This window comes from Neovison vison, chromosome 2 (genome assembly GCF_020171115.1).
Source record: "Neovison vison isolate M4711 chromosome 2, ASM_NN_V1, whole genome shotgun sequence".
Taxonomy (NCBI): domain Eukaryota; kingdom Metazoa; phylum Chordata; class Mammalia; order Carnivora; family Mustelidae; genus Neogale; species Neogale vison.
Genome location: NC_058092.1, coordinates 71,782,404 through 71,800,234, shown reverse-complemented (window position 1 = coordinate 71,800,234; position 17,831 = coordinate 71,782,404). Strand labels below are relative to the sequence as shown.

At 42.6% G+C, this 17,831-nt stretch overlaps 1 protein-coding gene and 1 pseudogene across 4 annotated transcripts in view; both read left to right on the top strand.

Moving 5' to 3' along the window:
* The window catches only part of LPAR3 (lysophosphatidic acid receptor 3), a 96,908-nt gene that overhangs the window by 32,929 nt on the left and 46,148 nt on the right, over positions 1-17,831 (top strand). For all 4 annotated transcript variants that reach the window (XM_044238596.1, XM_044238592.1, XM_044238593.1 and 1 more), the window contains one exon: positions 10,700-11,456. In XM_044238596.1, the coding sequence (XP_044094531.1) occupies positions 10,721-11,456 (736 nt within the window). In that variant the 5' untranslated portion in view covers positions 10,700-10,720. The remainder of the gene's footprint in view (positions 1-10,699; positions 11,457-17,831) is intronic.
* LOC122901529 lies at positions 17,614-17,710 on the top strand (annotated as a pseudogene).

The following is a 17,831-nucleotide window of genomic DNA, read 5'->3' as shown; positions in this document are numbered from 1 at the left end:
CAGCCCAGCAGGGAGGGAGCGAGGAAAATCAGTGTCCCAGCCTGGGCCTCCTGCCACCTGATCTCTTGCTGTCCCTCTCAGTGGCAGGAGCTGGAGGACAAGGCCCGCTGACGCAGTCCTGCAGGGTAGGGAGCGCAGGGAGAAGGGTGGAGAGGGGAGTTGGAGGGCGAAGGGGCCAGTGGTTGAGGTCAGGCCCAGCACTCAGAGGCCTTTATCTACATTTCCGTGACCTGGCCACCTTGACTCAGACGCGCCCTTTTACGTTGGGGCGGGCACAGGGTGGGAGAGGGGGGCAGGCTGGGGAGGGCTGTGAGCCTCCCACTTTCCTGATGAATCCTGCTTCCTGACCAAGGTCCAGAACTCCTGCTGGAGGCCCTGTGACTTGTTCTTTTAGCTGTAGCGTTTCTCTCCTGCAGAATCTCAGAAGCCTTGTTTACAACAGTGGTTTCCTATTGAGGCCACATGCTTTGAAAACACGATTTCCCTTTCTCTGCACTTGTAGGGTTTAGTCACGCACTGACCTGGGCTGCTGTAGTCTCCAGACGCATGGAGATGTCATTTCAGATCACCGTCGACCCATCGCTGCTAACAGTGTGGGATTGTTGGGAACAAATGGTGTTGAGCAAGAGGCTCTTCAATATCCTTTTTAGGACTGGAGGCAGGGGACAGGGTCATGAAATGGAATGAGCGAGGGAACGCAGTGCTATGGTTAGGTTAGGACGAAGGGTTGGGACCAAAATTTTGTCTGTTGTGGATTTTACATCTAAAGACACCTAATTTTCTTTTCACGGAAAGTCCTTGCTGTAAGTAGGAACTCTGCGAAGTTTCTCAAAATACATTTTCACAGCGACTGAGTTCTTCCTACAAGAAGAGTATCTTATTCAGCTATAAATGTCCACGTTTTAAATGTTGGCACTTTCCTCCTTCAGAGAGTAAAGCCTGTGATTGCATAATGGTCTCAAGTTTATTAGCTATGCAGTAGAACATACATAGTCATATTCTGTGTAAACATCAATTTCAAGCATTATGATTAGCATCTTTACTTTTGAGAGGGTCAAAGGACAAAGTATATCTGTCGTCTTTCTAGCCTCCTGAGTTAGATGAGATTAAAATTTTATAATAGATTAAGCAAACACAATTAAATATTTACATTATATTCAGATAAGTTATGTCAGGGAATCTGCTGATCGTATAAAACCTGTGTCTCCTTTGGTTTGGTTCTGGATGTTTTCTGGTAGGCCTTCCTGTTTAGTCATGAGGTTTAAGACGGACTTCAGTCATCAGTGACCTCTAGGGAACAATACGTTTGTCCACGGTTGTTTATTAAACAAGTCCTCCCTCCCCACAGGCCTCCTCCACACCACAGTGGCATGGTGACCCGTTTAGTGTGCGGAGCTCCAGCTGCCGGGCTCCCCTGTGGGTCACCACCTCGAGGCCGAGAAGGACTGGAGGCCCAGATGTTTGTCATTTCCCAGACACACCCCGAGGGTGCCTGCCCCTCCCCTGTGTGGCCATTTTCCAGGAGGCACTGGCTGTGTGGTGGAGACAGAGGGTCTCCATCTGTATGCCTGACTTCACCATCCCTCCTTAAGAGACAGAGTAGCGTCCTGTTAGCAAAGTTGAGTTTAGCTTTCTTGAGAGAACTGATCTAGGGGTACGGAGATAGGGTATCAGATTTGTGCACTTAACGGCACCCCGAAATCAACATATTAGCCTTACCCGATGACAACAGAGGCTTTCCGCACTCTGTCCCAAACAATCTCCATTTACACCGAGCCCCAAACAAATCGCCTTTTGTCTGTATATTTTACCCTAACCAAGGATAGGGACGGTTTAGGAAACACGCGAGCTCTGTTTATCTTAAAATTACTGGAGTATCGTGAAGTTCATAACCTCTCCTCCTCTCTCTTTTAAATCTATTTTAGAATTTATTTATAGAGCAGTTTTATATTGACAGAAAAATCGAGCAGATAGTCTGGAGTTTCCATGTTACACTTCCGTTCCTGCACACGGTATCTCCTATTATTTACATCTTCGTCGGTGTGGTACATTTGTTATCATTAGCGAATGGATATGGAGACAGTATTATTAGCTAAAGTCCATATTTTATTCAGACTTTCCTAGTTTTTACCTAATGTCTCTTTTCTGTTCTGGGATCCAGGATACACATTGCATTTACAACTTGTATCTCTATCAGTTTCTCTTAGCTGTGACAGTTTCTCAGATTCTCCTTGGTTTCCATAACCTTGACAGTTTTTGAGGAGTCCTGGTCAGGAATTTTGCAGAATGTCACCCAGTTGGGAATTGTCTGAGGTTTTTCTCATGCTGAGCCTGTGGTTTTGGGTTTTGGGAAAGAAGATCACAGAGTAAAGTGCCATTCTTAATGTATATCAAGATTACAGATTGGCAACACGACTTATGACCACTGTTGTTGTTGACCTTGATCACCTCGCTAAAGTCATTTGTTGGGTTTCTCCACTGAAACTTGACTAATGATTCCCTACCTCTAACCCCCACCTCCTGCCCTTTCCCTGCTGCCCTCTGGCAGAAATCATGTTCCCTTCTTTTAGAGCAGAATGTCTATATAATTTATTTGGAATTCTTCTGCATGGGAGATTTATCTCCTCTTTCTCATTTGTTATTTTATTCCATCATTTACTTACATCAGTATGCAGTAAGGATGTTTAGTTTATACATTGGTTTATAGTCCAGTGCTATTTTATTTTGTTGCTCAAATTGTTCTAGCACTGGCCATTGGGTTCTGTTCTCTTTTGGGAGTTTTATTTAAAAAGGATCCATGGCTATCAGACACATGAAAAAATGTTCATCATCACTAGTCATCAGGAAGATTCAAATTAAAACCACATTGAGATACCACCTTACACCAGTTAGAATGGCCAAAATTAGCAAGACAGGAAACAACATGTGTTGGAGAGGATGTGGAGAAAGGGGAACCCTCTTCCACTGTTGGTGGGAATGCAAGTTGGTGCAGCCACTTTGGAGAACAGTGTGGAGATTCCTCAAGAAATTAAAAAAAGAGCTTCCCTCTGACCCTGCAATTGCACTCCTGGGTATTTACCCCAAAGATACAGATGTAGTGAAAAGAAGGGCCATCTGTACCCCAGTGTTTATAGTGGCAGTGGCCACGGTTGCCAAACTGTGGAAAGAACCAAGATGCCCTTCAACAGACGAATGGATAAGGAAGATGTGGTCCGTATACACTATGGAGTATTATGCCTCCATCAGAAAGGATGAATACCCAACTTTTGTAGCAACATGGATGGGACTGGAAGAGATTATGCTGAGCGAAATAAGTCAAGCAGAGAGAGTCAAGTATCATATGGTTTCACTTATTTGTGGAGCATAAGAAATAGCATGGAGGACATGGGGAGGTGGAGAGGAGAAGGGAGTTGAGGGAAATTGGAAGGGGAGGTGAACCATGAGAGACTATGGACTCTGAAAAACAATTGGAGGGTTTTGAAGGGGCAGGGGTGGGAGGTTGGGGGAGCCAGGTGGTGGGTATTAGAGAGGGCACGGATTGCATGGAGCACTGGGTGTGGTGCAAAAACAATGAATTCTGTTATGCTGAAAAGAAATTTAAAAAAAAAAAAAAAGGAGCCATGGTTTCTAATGTCCCTACACACAAGGGAGAAGTCTCTTCTGTGCACTTTACTGTGACTGCCCTCCAGACCACCCTGTTCGAGGGTGGCAAACTCCTCACACCTCTTGGCCAGCTGGGCTTGGGGCCAGCTCTGTGGAGGGAAATGAAAGAGTTGTGAGATCCAAATTGGAGAGTTCACCAAAGAAGAAAGCAATAATGCTCAGTCTGGATAAACAGTGAGGGGCATACAGGCATGTGTGCACAAGGACTTGCTTTCGTTCTGCAGCTAACAAGTGTTTACGGAGTGTCTACTATGTGCTGGGCATTGTTCCAGGTACTGGGGAGGCCCCATAACGACACAGCATTCCTGGTTTCCTAACACATAAAACCAAACCCTAAGCCCAGTAGAGAGATTCAGGTATTGAGAAATGTTGCGGAGAAAGACCAGGCAGGACAGAGAATGGAATCTCAGCAAGGTGGTGTGAAGTGTACTTTTAGAGAATGGCGGAGGGATCTCCGATGCCGTGACATCTGAGCAGGAATGATGTGGGGAAATGGGCCGATGGCTGTCTGGGGGAGGAGCCTTATGGAGAGAGGGCATAGCAGGCCTGAAGACTTTGAAACTTATGGCTAAAATGAACGTCAGGGATTGTTATGTGGATTTGAATCTCCTATGCTATCCTGATTTCACCATTAACGTGAATTACTGGAAAGAATTCAATGAGCCGATGTGATGGCTTATGCAGGTCTCTTCCCTGGCTGTGGGCACATTAGCTGACCAAACCTCTAACTTCCATCTGGCTGGGGTTTTCAGAGAGGAGAGAACTGGTCTACCTTTGCAGGCCCTGGGAGAAGAAAATATGCACAGTGCCCACTGACCTCGTTTAGGATGACCCTTTTTCATCCTAGGAGGCAGAGGGGAGCATTACCAAAAGCCAGCTAAAAGGCCAGCAGCACCAGGTCCTGTAAGAGGTAGCTAGAAATAAAAGCTGCTTGAGTGGTTTTCAAATGTCTTAATTTTCATAATTGTTTCCACATTATGGGCTGGCGGAACATTTTTTCAGAGAATCAAGTTTGGGAGAATCTAAATGAGAGCTTTGCTCATGAAGTTTTCATTTGGATTCCACATATAGACTTTCTAAACCATCATTTTATGAAGTCTCAAATTACTGAAGTTTGAAGTTGTGGTAATCGCTCCAAAGTTTAACATCTTTTGTTTTGGGGTCACAACTAGCCAAATCCTCTAAACCTTTGGTATAAACAAAAAAAGAAGAAGAAGAAAAGAAAGGAAAAAAAAAAACAGTTCAGGGTTTGGTGGAATTAAAGTTTAGCAACATTAATCTTGAAATTGACCATATCATGGGTCTACTTACCATAAAATTTGAAAACATATTTTCAGGAAAATGCCTCTTCTGTGCTTCTCAAGGCTATTCAAAGAGAACAAAGAAACCCTAGGGACACCTGAGTGGCTCAGTCAGTTAAGTACCAGACTCTTGGCTCTTGCTCAAACCCCACATCTGGCTCTGTGCTCAGTGTGGAGTCTGCTTGAGATTTTCTCTCTCTCTCTCTTCTTCTGCCTCTCCCCATCTTGTGGCTGTGTGTATGCTCTCTCATATGAAAAAATCTTAAAAAAAAAAAGAAAAAAGAAACCCTAAAGGCTATTTATAATGCCCCGACCCACCTTTTTCTTATAGTGCAAGATAGTCTTTGAACGTGTTTTGATTGGCTCATTCTATTTTGGTGACACTATAGTTATTGTAAGTATGACTATAGTTCTTGGTCTGTCTGGTGTTTTGTTTGCCTGTGGAGAGAAAGTCTGATGTTATCCATAAGCACGCAGGTCGGGGAGCACGACTTCCCCAGCACAATCCAGGGTCTTCTTTTCCTGCTTGTATAACTGTCAGGAAGGGCACTTTAGTTTCCTCATCAGCAAAGCGGGTTTGATAATAGAATCTACATCACTGTTGGGAGGATTAGATGAGATGACCAGGCACAAAGCAATCCCTCAAATACTAGCAATTAAGAATAATAATAATGAAGTGGAGATATTCAGTAACTAACCAAAGAGCACAGTTAAATGAAGCTGTTCACTAACTGACCTACTTAGTGGGTGATGTGTATGTAAGTCTGCAAAGATGTTTAATCGAACTTGGCATTTTAGTGGTGGAAGAGGCAGTGTAGGACAGAGATTCATTCATCCCATCCACAAATGCTCAAGCTAAGGATGTGATTTTTTTTTTTTTTAAGATTTTATTTATTTGAAAGAGAATGAGAGAGAGAGAGAGAGAGCCTGAGCAGGGTGAGGGGCAAAGGGAGAAGCCGACACTCTGCTAAGCACAATCTTAGGACTTTGGGATCATGACCTGAGCCAAAGGCAGATGCTTTACTGACTGAGCCACCCAAGCACCCCTGTGGATGGATGGATGTGATCTTAAGAGGCAGGGTCCCTGCTGTACTGAGCGGAACAGTCTAGCAGTGGGGGATGGGCATAAAAACAAGCGAAAACTCATAACAAATGATAGGTGCTCTGTGAAGATAAACAGGTCTTTAGGGTTACTTTGAATAGATTGGAGAAGGTATCTCTGTGGAGGAGATGTTGAGGCTGGGATCACAGAATCATATTTTAAGACTTGAGAGAGTTCGAGAGACGATTCATTGATTGGTTGTTGGAAGCTCCCTGAAGTTTTGGTAATTTCCCACTAAGAAACTATGGTGATCTGTCAGTATATCCCGGGCACTGTCAACAAGCTTGGCATCATATGGCAGGGAAGGGAAAAAAAAAAAAAAGATCAAAAGCACTAATTCACAAGACTGCCAGTTATTCATTCATTTTTGGAGCTCTGGGATGATTGCATTAGGAAATGTTTTACAGGAGAGTTGGGGGGTAAGTGACGTCCTGATTTCATTATAGTTGTCAACATGTAAGGTTTTACAGCTACATGAAATCTTAAGTAGAAAGCCATTTTATTTTCATTATCACTGAAGAACTCTAAAGTGTGCTGTGCTGGAGAGAGTAGTAATAACGAACATAGTGAATCCTTGGGGCCTCTCCTTTGAACATCAATTTTGATTTTTTTGGAGCTGTATTTGTCAAAGAAAGGTTGAATCATTAAGTAGAATGCATGCTCCGGAAGACAGAATTTTAAACTAGCATTTAAAAGTCTATTTATTTACTGGGGCACCTGCATGGCTTAGTTGGTTGGGCATCAGCCTCCAGGTCAGGTCATGATCTCAGGGTTCTGGGTTCAAGCCCCACATCTGGCTCCCTGCTCAGGGGGGAGTCTGCTTCTCTCTCTCCTCCTGCCACTCCCCCTCACCACGCTCCTGTGCTCTCTTTCTCTCAAATAAAATCTTTTTTTAAAAAAAGTACAATAGCATTTTTTAAAAAGTTTGTTTTTTATTACAGAAAATGTGGAACAGAGAAAAAAATTGGAATTGTTTTAAATGATCCCTACTTCCACTTAATGAAATACTTATACTTTTAAGGTTTTTTCCTTATATTTTTCTATATTTTTAAAAGATAGTCAAGAAATATGTGTATGTATATATCTTTATATCTGTGAAATATGTGTGTATATGTATACATACATATATAATTATTTATAATTAAAATAATGGGATGTGCTTCTTCTCATATTACCACAGCTTCATGGTAAATATGATTTTCAGTGGCTGTGTAATATTCCGTCCTGTGGATTGTTTTTCAGTTTCCCCATATGAACTTTATTTGCTCTCATTGTGTTTCTCCCAAAAGTATGATTTGAGGCTGTGAGATAGGGAGCTGTTTGGTGGGAGTTCTGATTAATGATGTTTTCTTCTGGGACACCTGGGTGGCTCAGTCGGTTAAGCATCTGCCTTCACCTCAGGTCATGATCTCAGTGTCCTGGGATCCAGCCCCATATCAGGGTCCCCACTCAGTGGGAAGCCTGCTTCTCCCTCTCTCTCTGCCTACTGCTCCCTCTGCTTGTGCTCTCTCTCTGTCAAATAAATAAAATCTTTTTAAAAAATATGTGGTTTTTTTCTGTGTCTTCTCAACTTTGGAAGACAAAACTGCTTCTCAGTCTCAAGATGATTTTTTGTTAAAATATGTCTAAGAATGTGCCACTTGGGTTTTGATGGGGGGGAGCTGAATATGAAGACTTTTCAAATAAAAATCATTAAGGTTTTCTTTTTTTTTCCAATTTATTTATTTTCAGAAAAACAGTATTCATTATTTTTTCACCACACCCAGTGCTCCATGCAAGCCGTGCCCTCTATAATACCCACCACCTGGTACCCCCCAACCTCCCACCCCCCCCGCCACTTCAAACCCCTCAGATTGTTTTTCAGAGTCCATAGTCTCTCATGGTTCACCTCCCCTTCCAATTTACCCAAAAGCACATACCCTCCCCAATGTCCATAACCCTACCCCCCTTCTCCCAACCCCCCTCCCCCCAGCAACCCACAGTTTGTTTCGTGAGATTAAGAGTCACTTAAGGTTTTCTGATATCATATAATTATAAGTTTCTCCAAGTTTGTGAACCAAAGCTAAAATGTTAAGACCCCTTCCAAAGGAAATCAGGAAATCATAAATTTTTTTGGTAGTATCTTCATACCAACATCTTTCTGACATCTTAATTACATTGTTGATGAGTTAGTCAAGGATAACATAACTTTTAAATTAGAAATGCATTTTTCTTAGCTATCCAGACCATCTAGCAAAATAAAATGAAATATTTTTTATTAGTGAAAGGACACATCATAATTGCACCATGAACATTTCTCTTGAGTTATTTGTCTTGAATTTCTATATACTTCTAACACTATTGAATGCTGAATTTTCTCCTTGAATATTTAAATTGAATTTAATTAGATTAGTATCTCCTGTTCAATTCTCATATGCTGCTGGTAGGATTAGAAATATGATTTGTCTTAAGGACAGTGTGACAGCCTGTATCAGAAGTCTTTAAATAAATTTATATTCTTTACTTCAGCAACTTGAAATGTGTGGATTAATCCTAAGCAAGTAATTGGCCAAGTATGTAGAGATTAATGCACGAGAAAACAGCCTTGCTTATGGAGGGTAAATATTAGAGACAACTGAAATATCCAACATTTAGGAATTAGTTAGGTAAGGCATGTTATGATCATTACTGGGACATTGTGAAGCTATTAAAATTATATATCTGTATTTTTAAAAAGATTTTATTTATTTATTTGACAGAGAGAGATCACAAGCAGGTAGAGAGGCAGGGGGAAGCAGGCTCCCCACTGAGCAGAGAGCCCAATCCAGGGCTCAATCCCAGGACCCTGAGATCATGACCTGAGCCGAAGGTGGAGGCTTACCTCATTGAGCTACCCAGGTGCCACATATATCTGTATTTTTAATTTGGGAAAATGACCATGATGCAGCATAGGTGTATTGGCCTACTGTATGGAGTTCGCTGCTACAGCAGTTGAACATTGGTGAATGTCTGCCAAAGAGTAATTTTTGTTTTGTCATTAAAATCAAGTCCCCTTCCTTGTAATTGAGCTTCTAGAGCCATTTGTCTCTTGAGACCACTCCCAGTTTGCTTATTGTAAGCTTATTAAATGGTATTTTACCTTCCATTTGCTAAGGCACAGAAGTATGTATCTAATTCATTTAAAAGTACCCTTATACCATTAAAATATAAATTAAAAAGAACACTGTTGTCTAAGATATATTTGTATTTTGTGCTACTTCAAATTGCTTTCTGATCTGCTTATCCTGATTCTTGGATATGGTATAGGACAGCAGAATTTATGAGAGTCTTCAAAGCTAGGCATTTCTATTAAGCTTTTGCTGTTGGAGCCACTTCATTCCCATCAGTGGATTGCTCAGTGCCTGGGCCTACTGGATCTCTGGTTCTCCAGTGAACAAATCACCACCTTGTTCCTTGAAAGGGAGCCCACAGGCATTGCCACGCTAAATTCCCCAGCTTTCAGCTCTAGTCTCTTTTGACTGGACCCTTCAGAGCTGTGGCCAGACCACTGTGAGGCAGAACACCTGGTCTTTCCACCAAGATAGTTGGAGAGGCATCCTTAGCACCCCTCCCAATCCTTCCTTGGCCAGAATCCTTTAGTTTTGGTGTCCAAGAGATCTTGTTCTGAGATGAGTGTCTTCTGTCTGCCCAGTTTGGGCTGATACCCCAGTTTGGGGTCTACTTTCAGACATATGTCCCAAGGACTTGCCCTCACTTGGCAGGTATGCTCTCACATTCTTGAATGTCTGCGCAAACTCCAGAGCTCAGTCTTGTCCCTGGAGCCAGGCTCTTCTACCACCTGCTGTGTTGAAAACCCAGGGAAGGAACCTGACTCAAAGTGGTTGGGTTGGAAAATCCAGTAAGCACATTCACCACCGGTACAATCTGGATTAGGACAATAGGAAAAAGTGAACAAAAAAGGAAGGAAGAGTACTGAGAACACACTCTTCAGTCCTGTGTCACATGCTCAATAAGTGAGCCTTGTCATTATAGCTTGATACCAAAAGATGGTGGAAGGAAGCTCGGGAGTGGAATCAGAAGTGGTCGAAAAATGATCTCTTGGGGAATTCGTTTGGTTATGTGAAGAGTAACTCAGCACTCAGTTATCTTGTTGACAGTGTGCCTGGCATTACCAACTTGCCCTTGCCTAGTGAACAGAGCCCATATATAAGGAATGAGCTGGAAGCTACCATGAGAAAACATTAATGTGTTATGTCGTAATTATTACTGATGCAGAGTGGTATTGCAGGACTCAGAATTATTTGATCTGTTGCCGATCCCCGGTCAGTTAGTCAGTTAGCCAGCTGTTTGTCAAACACCTGTCATGAGGCAGACAGGGCAGTTGGGTCTTGGGATTAAATGGCGACCAAAAGAGACATAGACCCTACCTCCCTGAGCTTGCACCTAGCCTGGGAAAGAGACAACAGTTGCTGATGCAGGATAACTGCTGTAACAAGAGGTCAGGGGCTAGAATCCTGGAGCAAGGGACATTTATGTTGGGATCCGAAGGATTAATGGACGTTGGCCAGAACTGAGGCTTAGCGGGGGCAATTGGTGGTTTAGTGACTGAATTTGCAAAGAGTGATGTTTGTTTCTTCTTTAAATTTCTTTCTAGGATGTTTGGTCCTTCTCCACAATGAATGAGTGTTACTATGACAAGCGGATGGACTTTTTTTACAACAGGAGCAACACAGACACTGCTGATGAGTGGACAGGAACAAAGCTTGTGATCGTGTTGTGTGTTGGAACATTTTTCTGCCTGTTTATTTTTTTTTCGAATTCTCTAGTTATTGCCGCAGTGATCAAAAACAGAAAGTTTCACTTCCCCTTCTACTACCTGTTGGCTAATCTAGCCGCTGCGGATTTCTTTGCTGGAATTGCCTACGTATTCCTGATGTTTAACACCGGCCCCGTGTCAAAAACTTTGACTGTCAACCGCTGGTTTCTCCGCCAGGGGCTCCTGGACACCAGCTTGACCGCCTCTCTGACCAATCTGCTGGTGATTGCTGTGGAGAGGCACATGTCAATCATGAGGATGAGGATCCACAGCAACCTGACGAAAAAGAGGGTTACGCTGCTCATTTTGAGTATCTGGGCCATCGCCATCTTTATGGGGGCTGTCCCCACCCTGGGCTGGAATTGCCTCTGTGACATCTCTGCCTGCTCTTCCCTGGCCCCCATTTATAGCAGGAGTTACCTCATTTTCTGGACAGTGTCCAACCTTGTGGCCTTTTTCATCATGGTTGTGGTGTACCTGCGGATCTACATGTATGTCAAGAGGAAAACCAATGTTTTGTCTCCACATACGAGTGGGTCCATCAGCCGCCGGAAGACACCCATGAAGCTGATGAAGACAGTGATGACTGTCTTAGGTAAGGAGAAAGCAAGTGAGACCTTATTCCCATTCACTCAGCAAACATCTATTTTTTTACCAAATTACCTAGAGTACGCAAGGTGTTTACTAGGTAATAGCAATGTGGTAGTAAGAACAGTCATAAATCCCCAACCTACCTGGAGCTTCTACTCCAGTAAGGGAAGACAACATAAGTATTGTATAGAGATAAACAAAATAATTTTATAGTGCATTTTAATATAATACTTATAAAATAAGGTAAGGAAGCTAAGCAGGTCTAGGTTGCAATTCTAGCTTCAGCTAGAAGATGACTTTTGAGCAGTTGTGAAGATGGTGAGGAAGCGAGCCATGTGTGTCTGGGGAAGGTCACCAGGCAGGAGACGCAGTAAGCGTAGGAGGCCAGAACAGCAAGGCAGCCCATGTGGCTGGAGTAGAGCAAGCCAGGAGAGTGGGAAGATATGAGGTCGGAGGGCTAGTGGGAGGTACTCAGATTATGTAGGTCTGTGTAGTTATCATAAGGACTTTGGCTTTCCCAAGTGAGAGGAGAAGCCATGGGAAGGTTTTGAACAAGGAAGTAACGTGATGGGACCTGCATTTTAATGGTATTTCTTTGGCTGCCATTTTGTGAGGGGAATGGGTAAAGGCAAGAAAATTGCTAAAGAGGGTATTTCAGTACTCAGAATGGTGATAGTGACTGGGACCAGAGGGCAGTTGGGAGGTAATGCCATGTGATTGGATTCTGGATGTTTTTTAAAGGTCAGGGTGATAGGATTTGCTGAGGGGTAAGGTATGAAGCAAGGTGAGAGGAGGAGGGAGAGTGGGGCGTATCATTCACAGAGATGGGGAGGCTGAAGAGGTTTGTGGGGAAGATCAGGAGTTTGCTTCTGGACAAACTACATTTAGAATTGTATTAGACATCCAAGTGAGTTATTGAATCAGGAGTTCAAGAATTAAGTCTGGACTGGAGATTCACTGAGGGAAGAAATGGTCTTTCAAACCTCAAGACTGGATAGGCTCACCATGGCGAGGTGCATGTGGATGGTGAACATGGGGAAGAGAACCGAAGAACAAACCTTGGGATGCTCTGGTGTGAGGTGGGTGGGAAGGCAAGGAACAACTGGCAAAAGAGCCCCTCAGGAGTAGCTGGAAAACCCAGGAGAATATGGTGGCCTAGAAGCTGCGAGAAGAGAGCCATCAAGGATGTATCAGCAATGTGAATACTCTTTGGGGAGGTGGAGTTAAATGAGGTCATACTGGGCTTAGCTTAGCAAACAAGTAGTTTTTAGGTGACTTTGAGGAGATCAAATCTGGTATAGCCAAAAGCCTGATCAGAACAAAATGAAAAAAGGGAAGAGAGGCCTTAGGATAGCATGTTTGAACAGCTCTGAGGACTTCTACTTTGCACTGCCAGCCCTGTTCCCAGAAGACGTATTTGGTGCAAGAAATGTTCCCTCTGTTTTATTTTCTCTCTGGTAGGCTGCCGCCCAATTCCAATCTGGTTTATAGTTGGAATTGGTGCTGCGTGGACTCACAGGCCCTGTCTTCTGTGTCAGAGAGGGCATTTTTTAGCATGTGTGATGGCCGCAGCAGTGGGGACTGTTCCCGAGAGAGGTTCCAGAGCATGTCCTGTCAGCCCCAATGTGAAGGAATTCTTGGGCAGCAATTCATAGTCGAGGACACAGGAACTATGTGGTGTGGGATGGGAGCCATCAGGATATCTCCAGGTCCTGAACTTGCCAGTACGGTATGGAAATCAGCAGACACACAGCGTGATGGTTAAAATTATTTCAAACTGAGGGTGTATTTTAGTTAACAGGTAATTATATAGTCCTTACTAGGTGTCAGGCATTGTCCTATATGTTTTATAGATGATAATTGATTCCATCCTCACGCCAATCTTGTGATGTAGGTTCTACCGTTAGCCTCATTGACCAGATGAAGAAACCGAGCAGAGCAGCCTGCCCAGGGCCCTCAGCAATGCATGCATAAGGGCGCTAGTGTCCCTGGGCCATTGGCTTTTGGAGCCTATGTGTTTAGCACCATATTCTGCAGCCAGTTTTGATTCCTGGCTTTTGGACTTTTACTGACTTCCCTGGTTTCCTCTTTGTCCCATCTTCTGGTTTGGCCATGTCATTCTTCATTTAGCCTCTTGACAAGAATGTAGGCTAAGAGTAAGAAAAGGAAGGGGGGCGATTCACATCGATCAGTTTTTGCACCCTTGAACTAGGCAGTATATGGATGTTTTTAGCAAAGGTAACTAACATTCAGTACTTATTGGTATTGTCCATGAATTTGTTATTTTCCCTTCTTGACTTGCAAGCATCATTGTTTGGCCATGTGTCTTAAAGGCCATATGTCAAGAAGGCAATGACCTTCTTGATTAAAGAGAAAGCTCTCTTTTTCTTTTTTTTTCAGCATTTTATGTATCATATACAGGGTGAGATAGAAAAGGTGTAATCTTAGGTGGGGAGAACAGGACTCCGTAGGACAGTCTTGGTCCCTAGCTTCAGCTCTGAATGTAACTTTGCCTGGAGTGGTTACAGAGGGTAAAATACAGGACCAGTGAAGTTTGGGCAGGTCTGTTTGGATGAGGGGGGAAAAAACGGAATAAAGAGTGAAATTGCTAAGTAGGATGAGAGAAGTTGTGGTGCTGAGTAGGAACAGTGTGGAGGAATTGGTTTACAGCAGGAAGACGGTTTGATGGCGAGGACCTGGGGAAGTTCCTTAGCGGTGAGACAGAGGGATCTGGCAGAAGAGGAGAAGTCTGGAGACAGAGGAAGTGAAACTGAAGGGATGGATGGTATGAGGTTTTTGGGTTTCTAGATCCTGATTTCTTTAGATTATAGAAGGTATGGTTTTAGCCTCAAATCTGTCATTTCCTGTAAGGGGGATCTGAAGTATATTATTTTTTTTTCCCAATTTATTTATTTTCAGAAAAACAGTATTCATTATTTTTTCACCACACCCAGTGCTTCATGCAAGCTGTGCCCTCTATAATACCCACCACCTGGTACCCCAACCTCCCACCCCCCCACCACTTCAAACCCCTCAGACTGTTTTTCAGAGTCCATAGTCTCTCATGGTTCACCTCCCCTTCCAATTTACCCAAATTCCCTACTCCTCTCTAACGCCCCTTGTCCTCCATGCTATTGGTTATGCTCCACAAATGAGTGAAACCATATGATAATTGACTCTCTCTGCTTGACTGATTTCACTCAGCATAATCTCTTCCAGTCCCGTCCATGTTGCTACAATAGTTGGATATTCGTCCTTTCTGATGGAGGCATAATACTCCGTAGTGTATATGGACCACATCTTCCTTATCCATTCATCCGTTGAAGGGCATCTTGGTTCTTTCCATAGTTTGGCGACTGTGGCCATTGCTGCTATAAACATTGGGGTACAGATGGCCCTTCTTTTCACGACATCTGTATCTTTGGGGTAAATACCCAGGAGTGCAATTGCAGGGTCATAGGGAAGCTCTATTTTTAATTTCTTGAGGAATCTCCACACTGTTCTCCAAAGAGGCTGCACCAACTTGCATTCCCACCAACAGTGTAAGAGGGTTCCCCTTTCTCCACATCCTCTCCAACACCTGTTGTTTCCTGTCTTGCTAATTTTGGCCATTCTAACTGGTGTAAGGTGATATCTCAATGTGGTTTTAATTTGAATCTCCCTGAGGGCTAATGATGATGAGCATTTTTTCATGTGTCTGATAGCCATTTGTATTTCTTGATTGGAGAAGTGTCTGTTCATATCTTCTGCCCATTTTTTGGTGTGTTTGTCTGTTTCGTGTGGGTTGAGTTTGAGGAGTTCATTATAGATCCTGGATATCAACCTTTTGTCTGTACTGTCATTTGCAAATATCTTCTCCCATTCCGTGGGTTGTCTCTTTGTTTTTTTGACTGTTTCCTTTGCTGTGCAGAAGCTTTTGATTTTGATGAAGTCCCAGAAGTTTATTTTCGCTTTTGTTTCCTTTGCCTTTGGAGACATATCTTGAAAGAAGTTGCTGTGGCTGATATCAAAGAGATTACTGCCTATGTTCTCCTCTAAGATTCTGATGGATTCCTGTCTCACGTTGAGGTCTTTTATCAATGTGGTTTTAATTTGAATCTCCCTGAGGGCTAATGATGATGAGCATTTTTTCATGTGTCTGATAGCCATTTGTATTTCTTGATAGGAGAAGTGTCTGTTCATATCTTCTGCCCATTTTTTGATGTGTTTGTCTGTTTCGTGTGGGTTGAGTTTGAGGAGTTCATTATAGATCCTGGATATCAACCTTTTGTCTGTACTGTCATTTGCAAATATCTTCTCCCATTCCGTGGGTTGCCTCTTTGTTTTTTTGACTGTTTCCTTTGCTGTGCAGAAGCTTTTGATTTTGATGAAGTTCCAGAAGTTTATTTTCGCTTTTGTTTCCTTTGCCTTTGGAGACGTATCTTGAAAGAAGTTGCTGTGGCTGATATCAAAGAGATTACTGCCTATGTTCTCCTCTAAGATTCTGATAGATTCCTGTCTCACGTTGAGGTCTTTTATCCATTTTGAGTTGATCTTTGTGTACGGTGTAAGAGAATGGTCGAGTTTCATTCTTCTACATATAGCTGTCCAGTTTTCCCAGCACCATTTATTGAAGAGACTGTCTTTTTTCCACTGTATATTTTTTCCTGTTTTGTCGAAGATTAATTGACCATAGAGTTGAGGGTCCATATCAGGGCTCTCTACTCTGTTCCACTGGTCTATGTGTCTGTTTTTATGCCAGTACCATGCTGTCTAACTCTCTCTCTTCGCAGATGACATGATTCTTTATATGGAAAACCCAAAAGACTCCACCCCCAAACTACTAGAACTCATACAGCAATTCAGCAGCGTGGCAGGATACAAAGTCAATGTGCAGAAATCAGTGGCTTTCTTATACACTAACAATGAAAATACAGAAAGGGAAATTAGAGAATCGATTCCATTTACTATAGCACCAAGAACCATAAGATACCTGGGAATAAACCTAACTAAAGAGGTAAAGGATCTATACTTGAGGAACTATAGAACACTCATGAAAGAAATTGAAGAAGACACAAAAAGATGGAAGACCATTCCATGCTCTTGGATCGGAAGAATAAACATTGTTAAAATGTCTATACTGCCTAGAGCAATCTATACTTTTAATGCCATTCCGATAAAAATTCCACCGGCATTCTTCAAAGAGCTGGAGCAAATAATCCTAAAATTTGTATGGAATCAGAAGAGACCCCGAATCGCTAAGGAAATGTTGAAAAACAAAAATAAAGCTGGCGGCATCACCTTACCTGATTTCAAGCTTTATTACAAAGCTGTGATCACCAAGACAGCATGGTACTGAAGTATATTATTAACTCACCTTTTCCTGATTAAATTTCATCCTTCGAGGTGGAATAGATAATCTTTAAATTCTTTCCAATGATAAAATCCAATGATCCTGTAATAACAGTAACCGAAGTCAACACAGAGTTCAGTGTGTTGACTGTGTATCAAAGCAGAGTCTTTTTCCATGAAAGCATCTCCAACAGCAGCTCCTCAGGGAGGAGGCTTCTCTGTTGCTCACTGGGATGCATGTAAAAATTCCGTTGCCTAACACGAGTGTCTCCCAGATGATAGTATCTTTGAAAATCAGCAGTGCTGGCTCTTCCATCATTGTAGTTACTGGTTCTAAGTATGTGCTCAATATTGATTTCTGTAATGATTGTCTGATTTAATCCTTTAAACCTTTTTTTGCTTACATTGATATATATGTTGTAGGAAAGGTTAAGATGGAAATTTCCTAAAACTATGCCTTCTTTTAAATATTAGAAAGTCATTCCGTAAATATATATTAACCATCCCTTAAACAGCGTCTAAAAGGCAGAGATGCATGAATTCAGGGAGCTGTATCTCATTTCAGAGATGGAAGCTGGGATGGACAGGTGCTATTTTCCCTTCTTGACTTGCAAGCATCATTGTTTGTTTGGCCATGTGGGGATGGCTTCCTGGAGGGCTTGGGATGTGATCTGGAAGGATGGGTGGGACTGGAATGAGCAGGGGGAAAGGTATTTTAAGCCAGAGAAATGGCAGAATCAAAAATGACAGTAGAAACATCTAAACTTGGGTAGTACCACAGAGAAGGCCCGTGCAGATGCAATCGTGGTACAACAGGAAGTAGCTAAATTGTGCAGCACATAGACTAAAATTGGAATGCTATAGAGATGATGAGCATGGCCCCTGGGCAAGGATGACATGCAAATTCATCAACTGTTCAATATTTTTTCAGCCATCAAAAAAAGAAAAATGAAATCTTGCCATTTGCAACAACAGAGATGGAACTAGAAGGTGTTATGTTAAGCGAAATAAGTCTATCTGACAAAGACAGTTATCATATGATCTTACA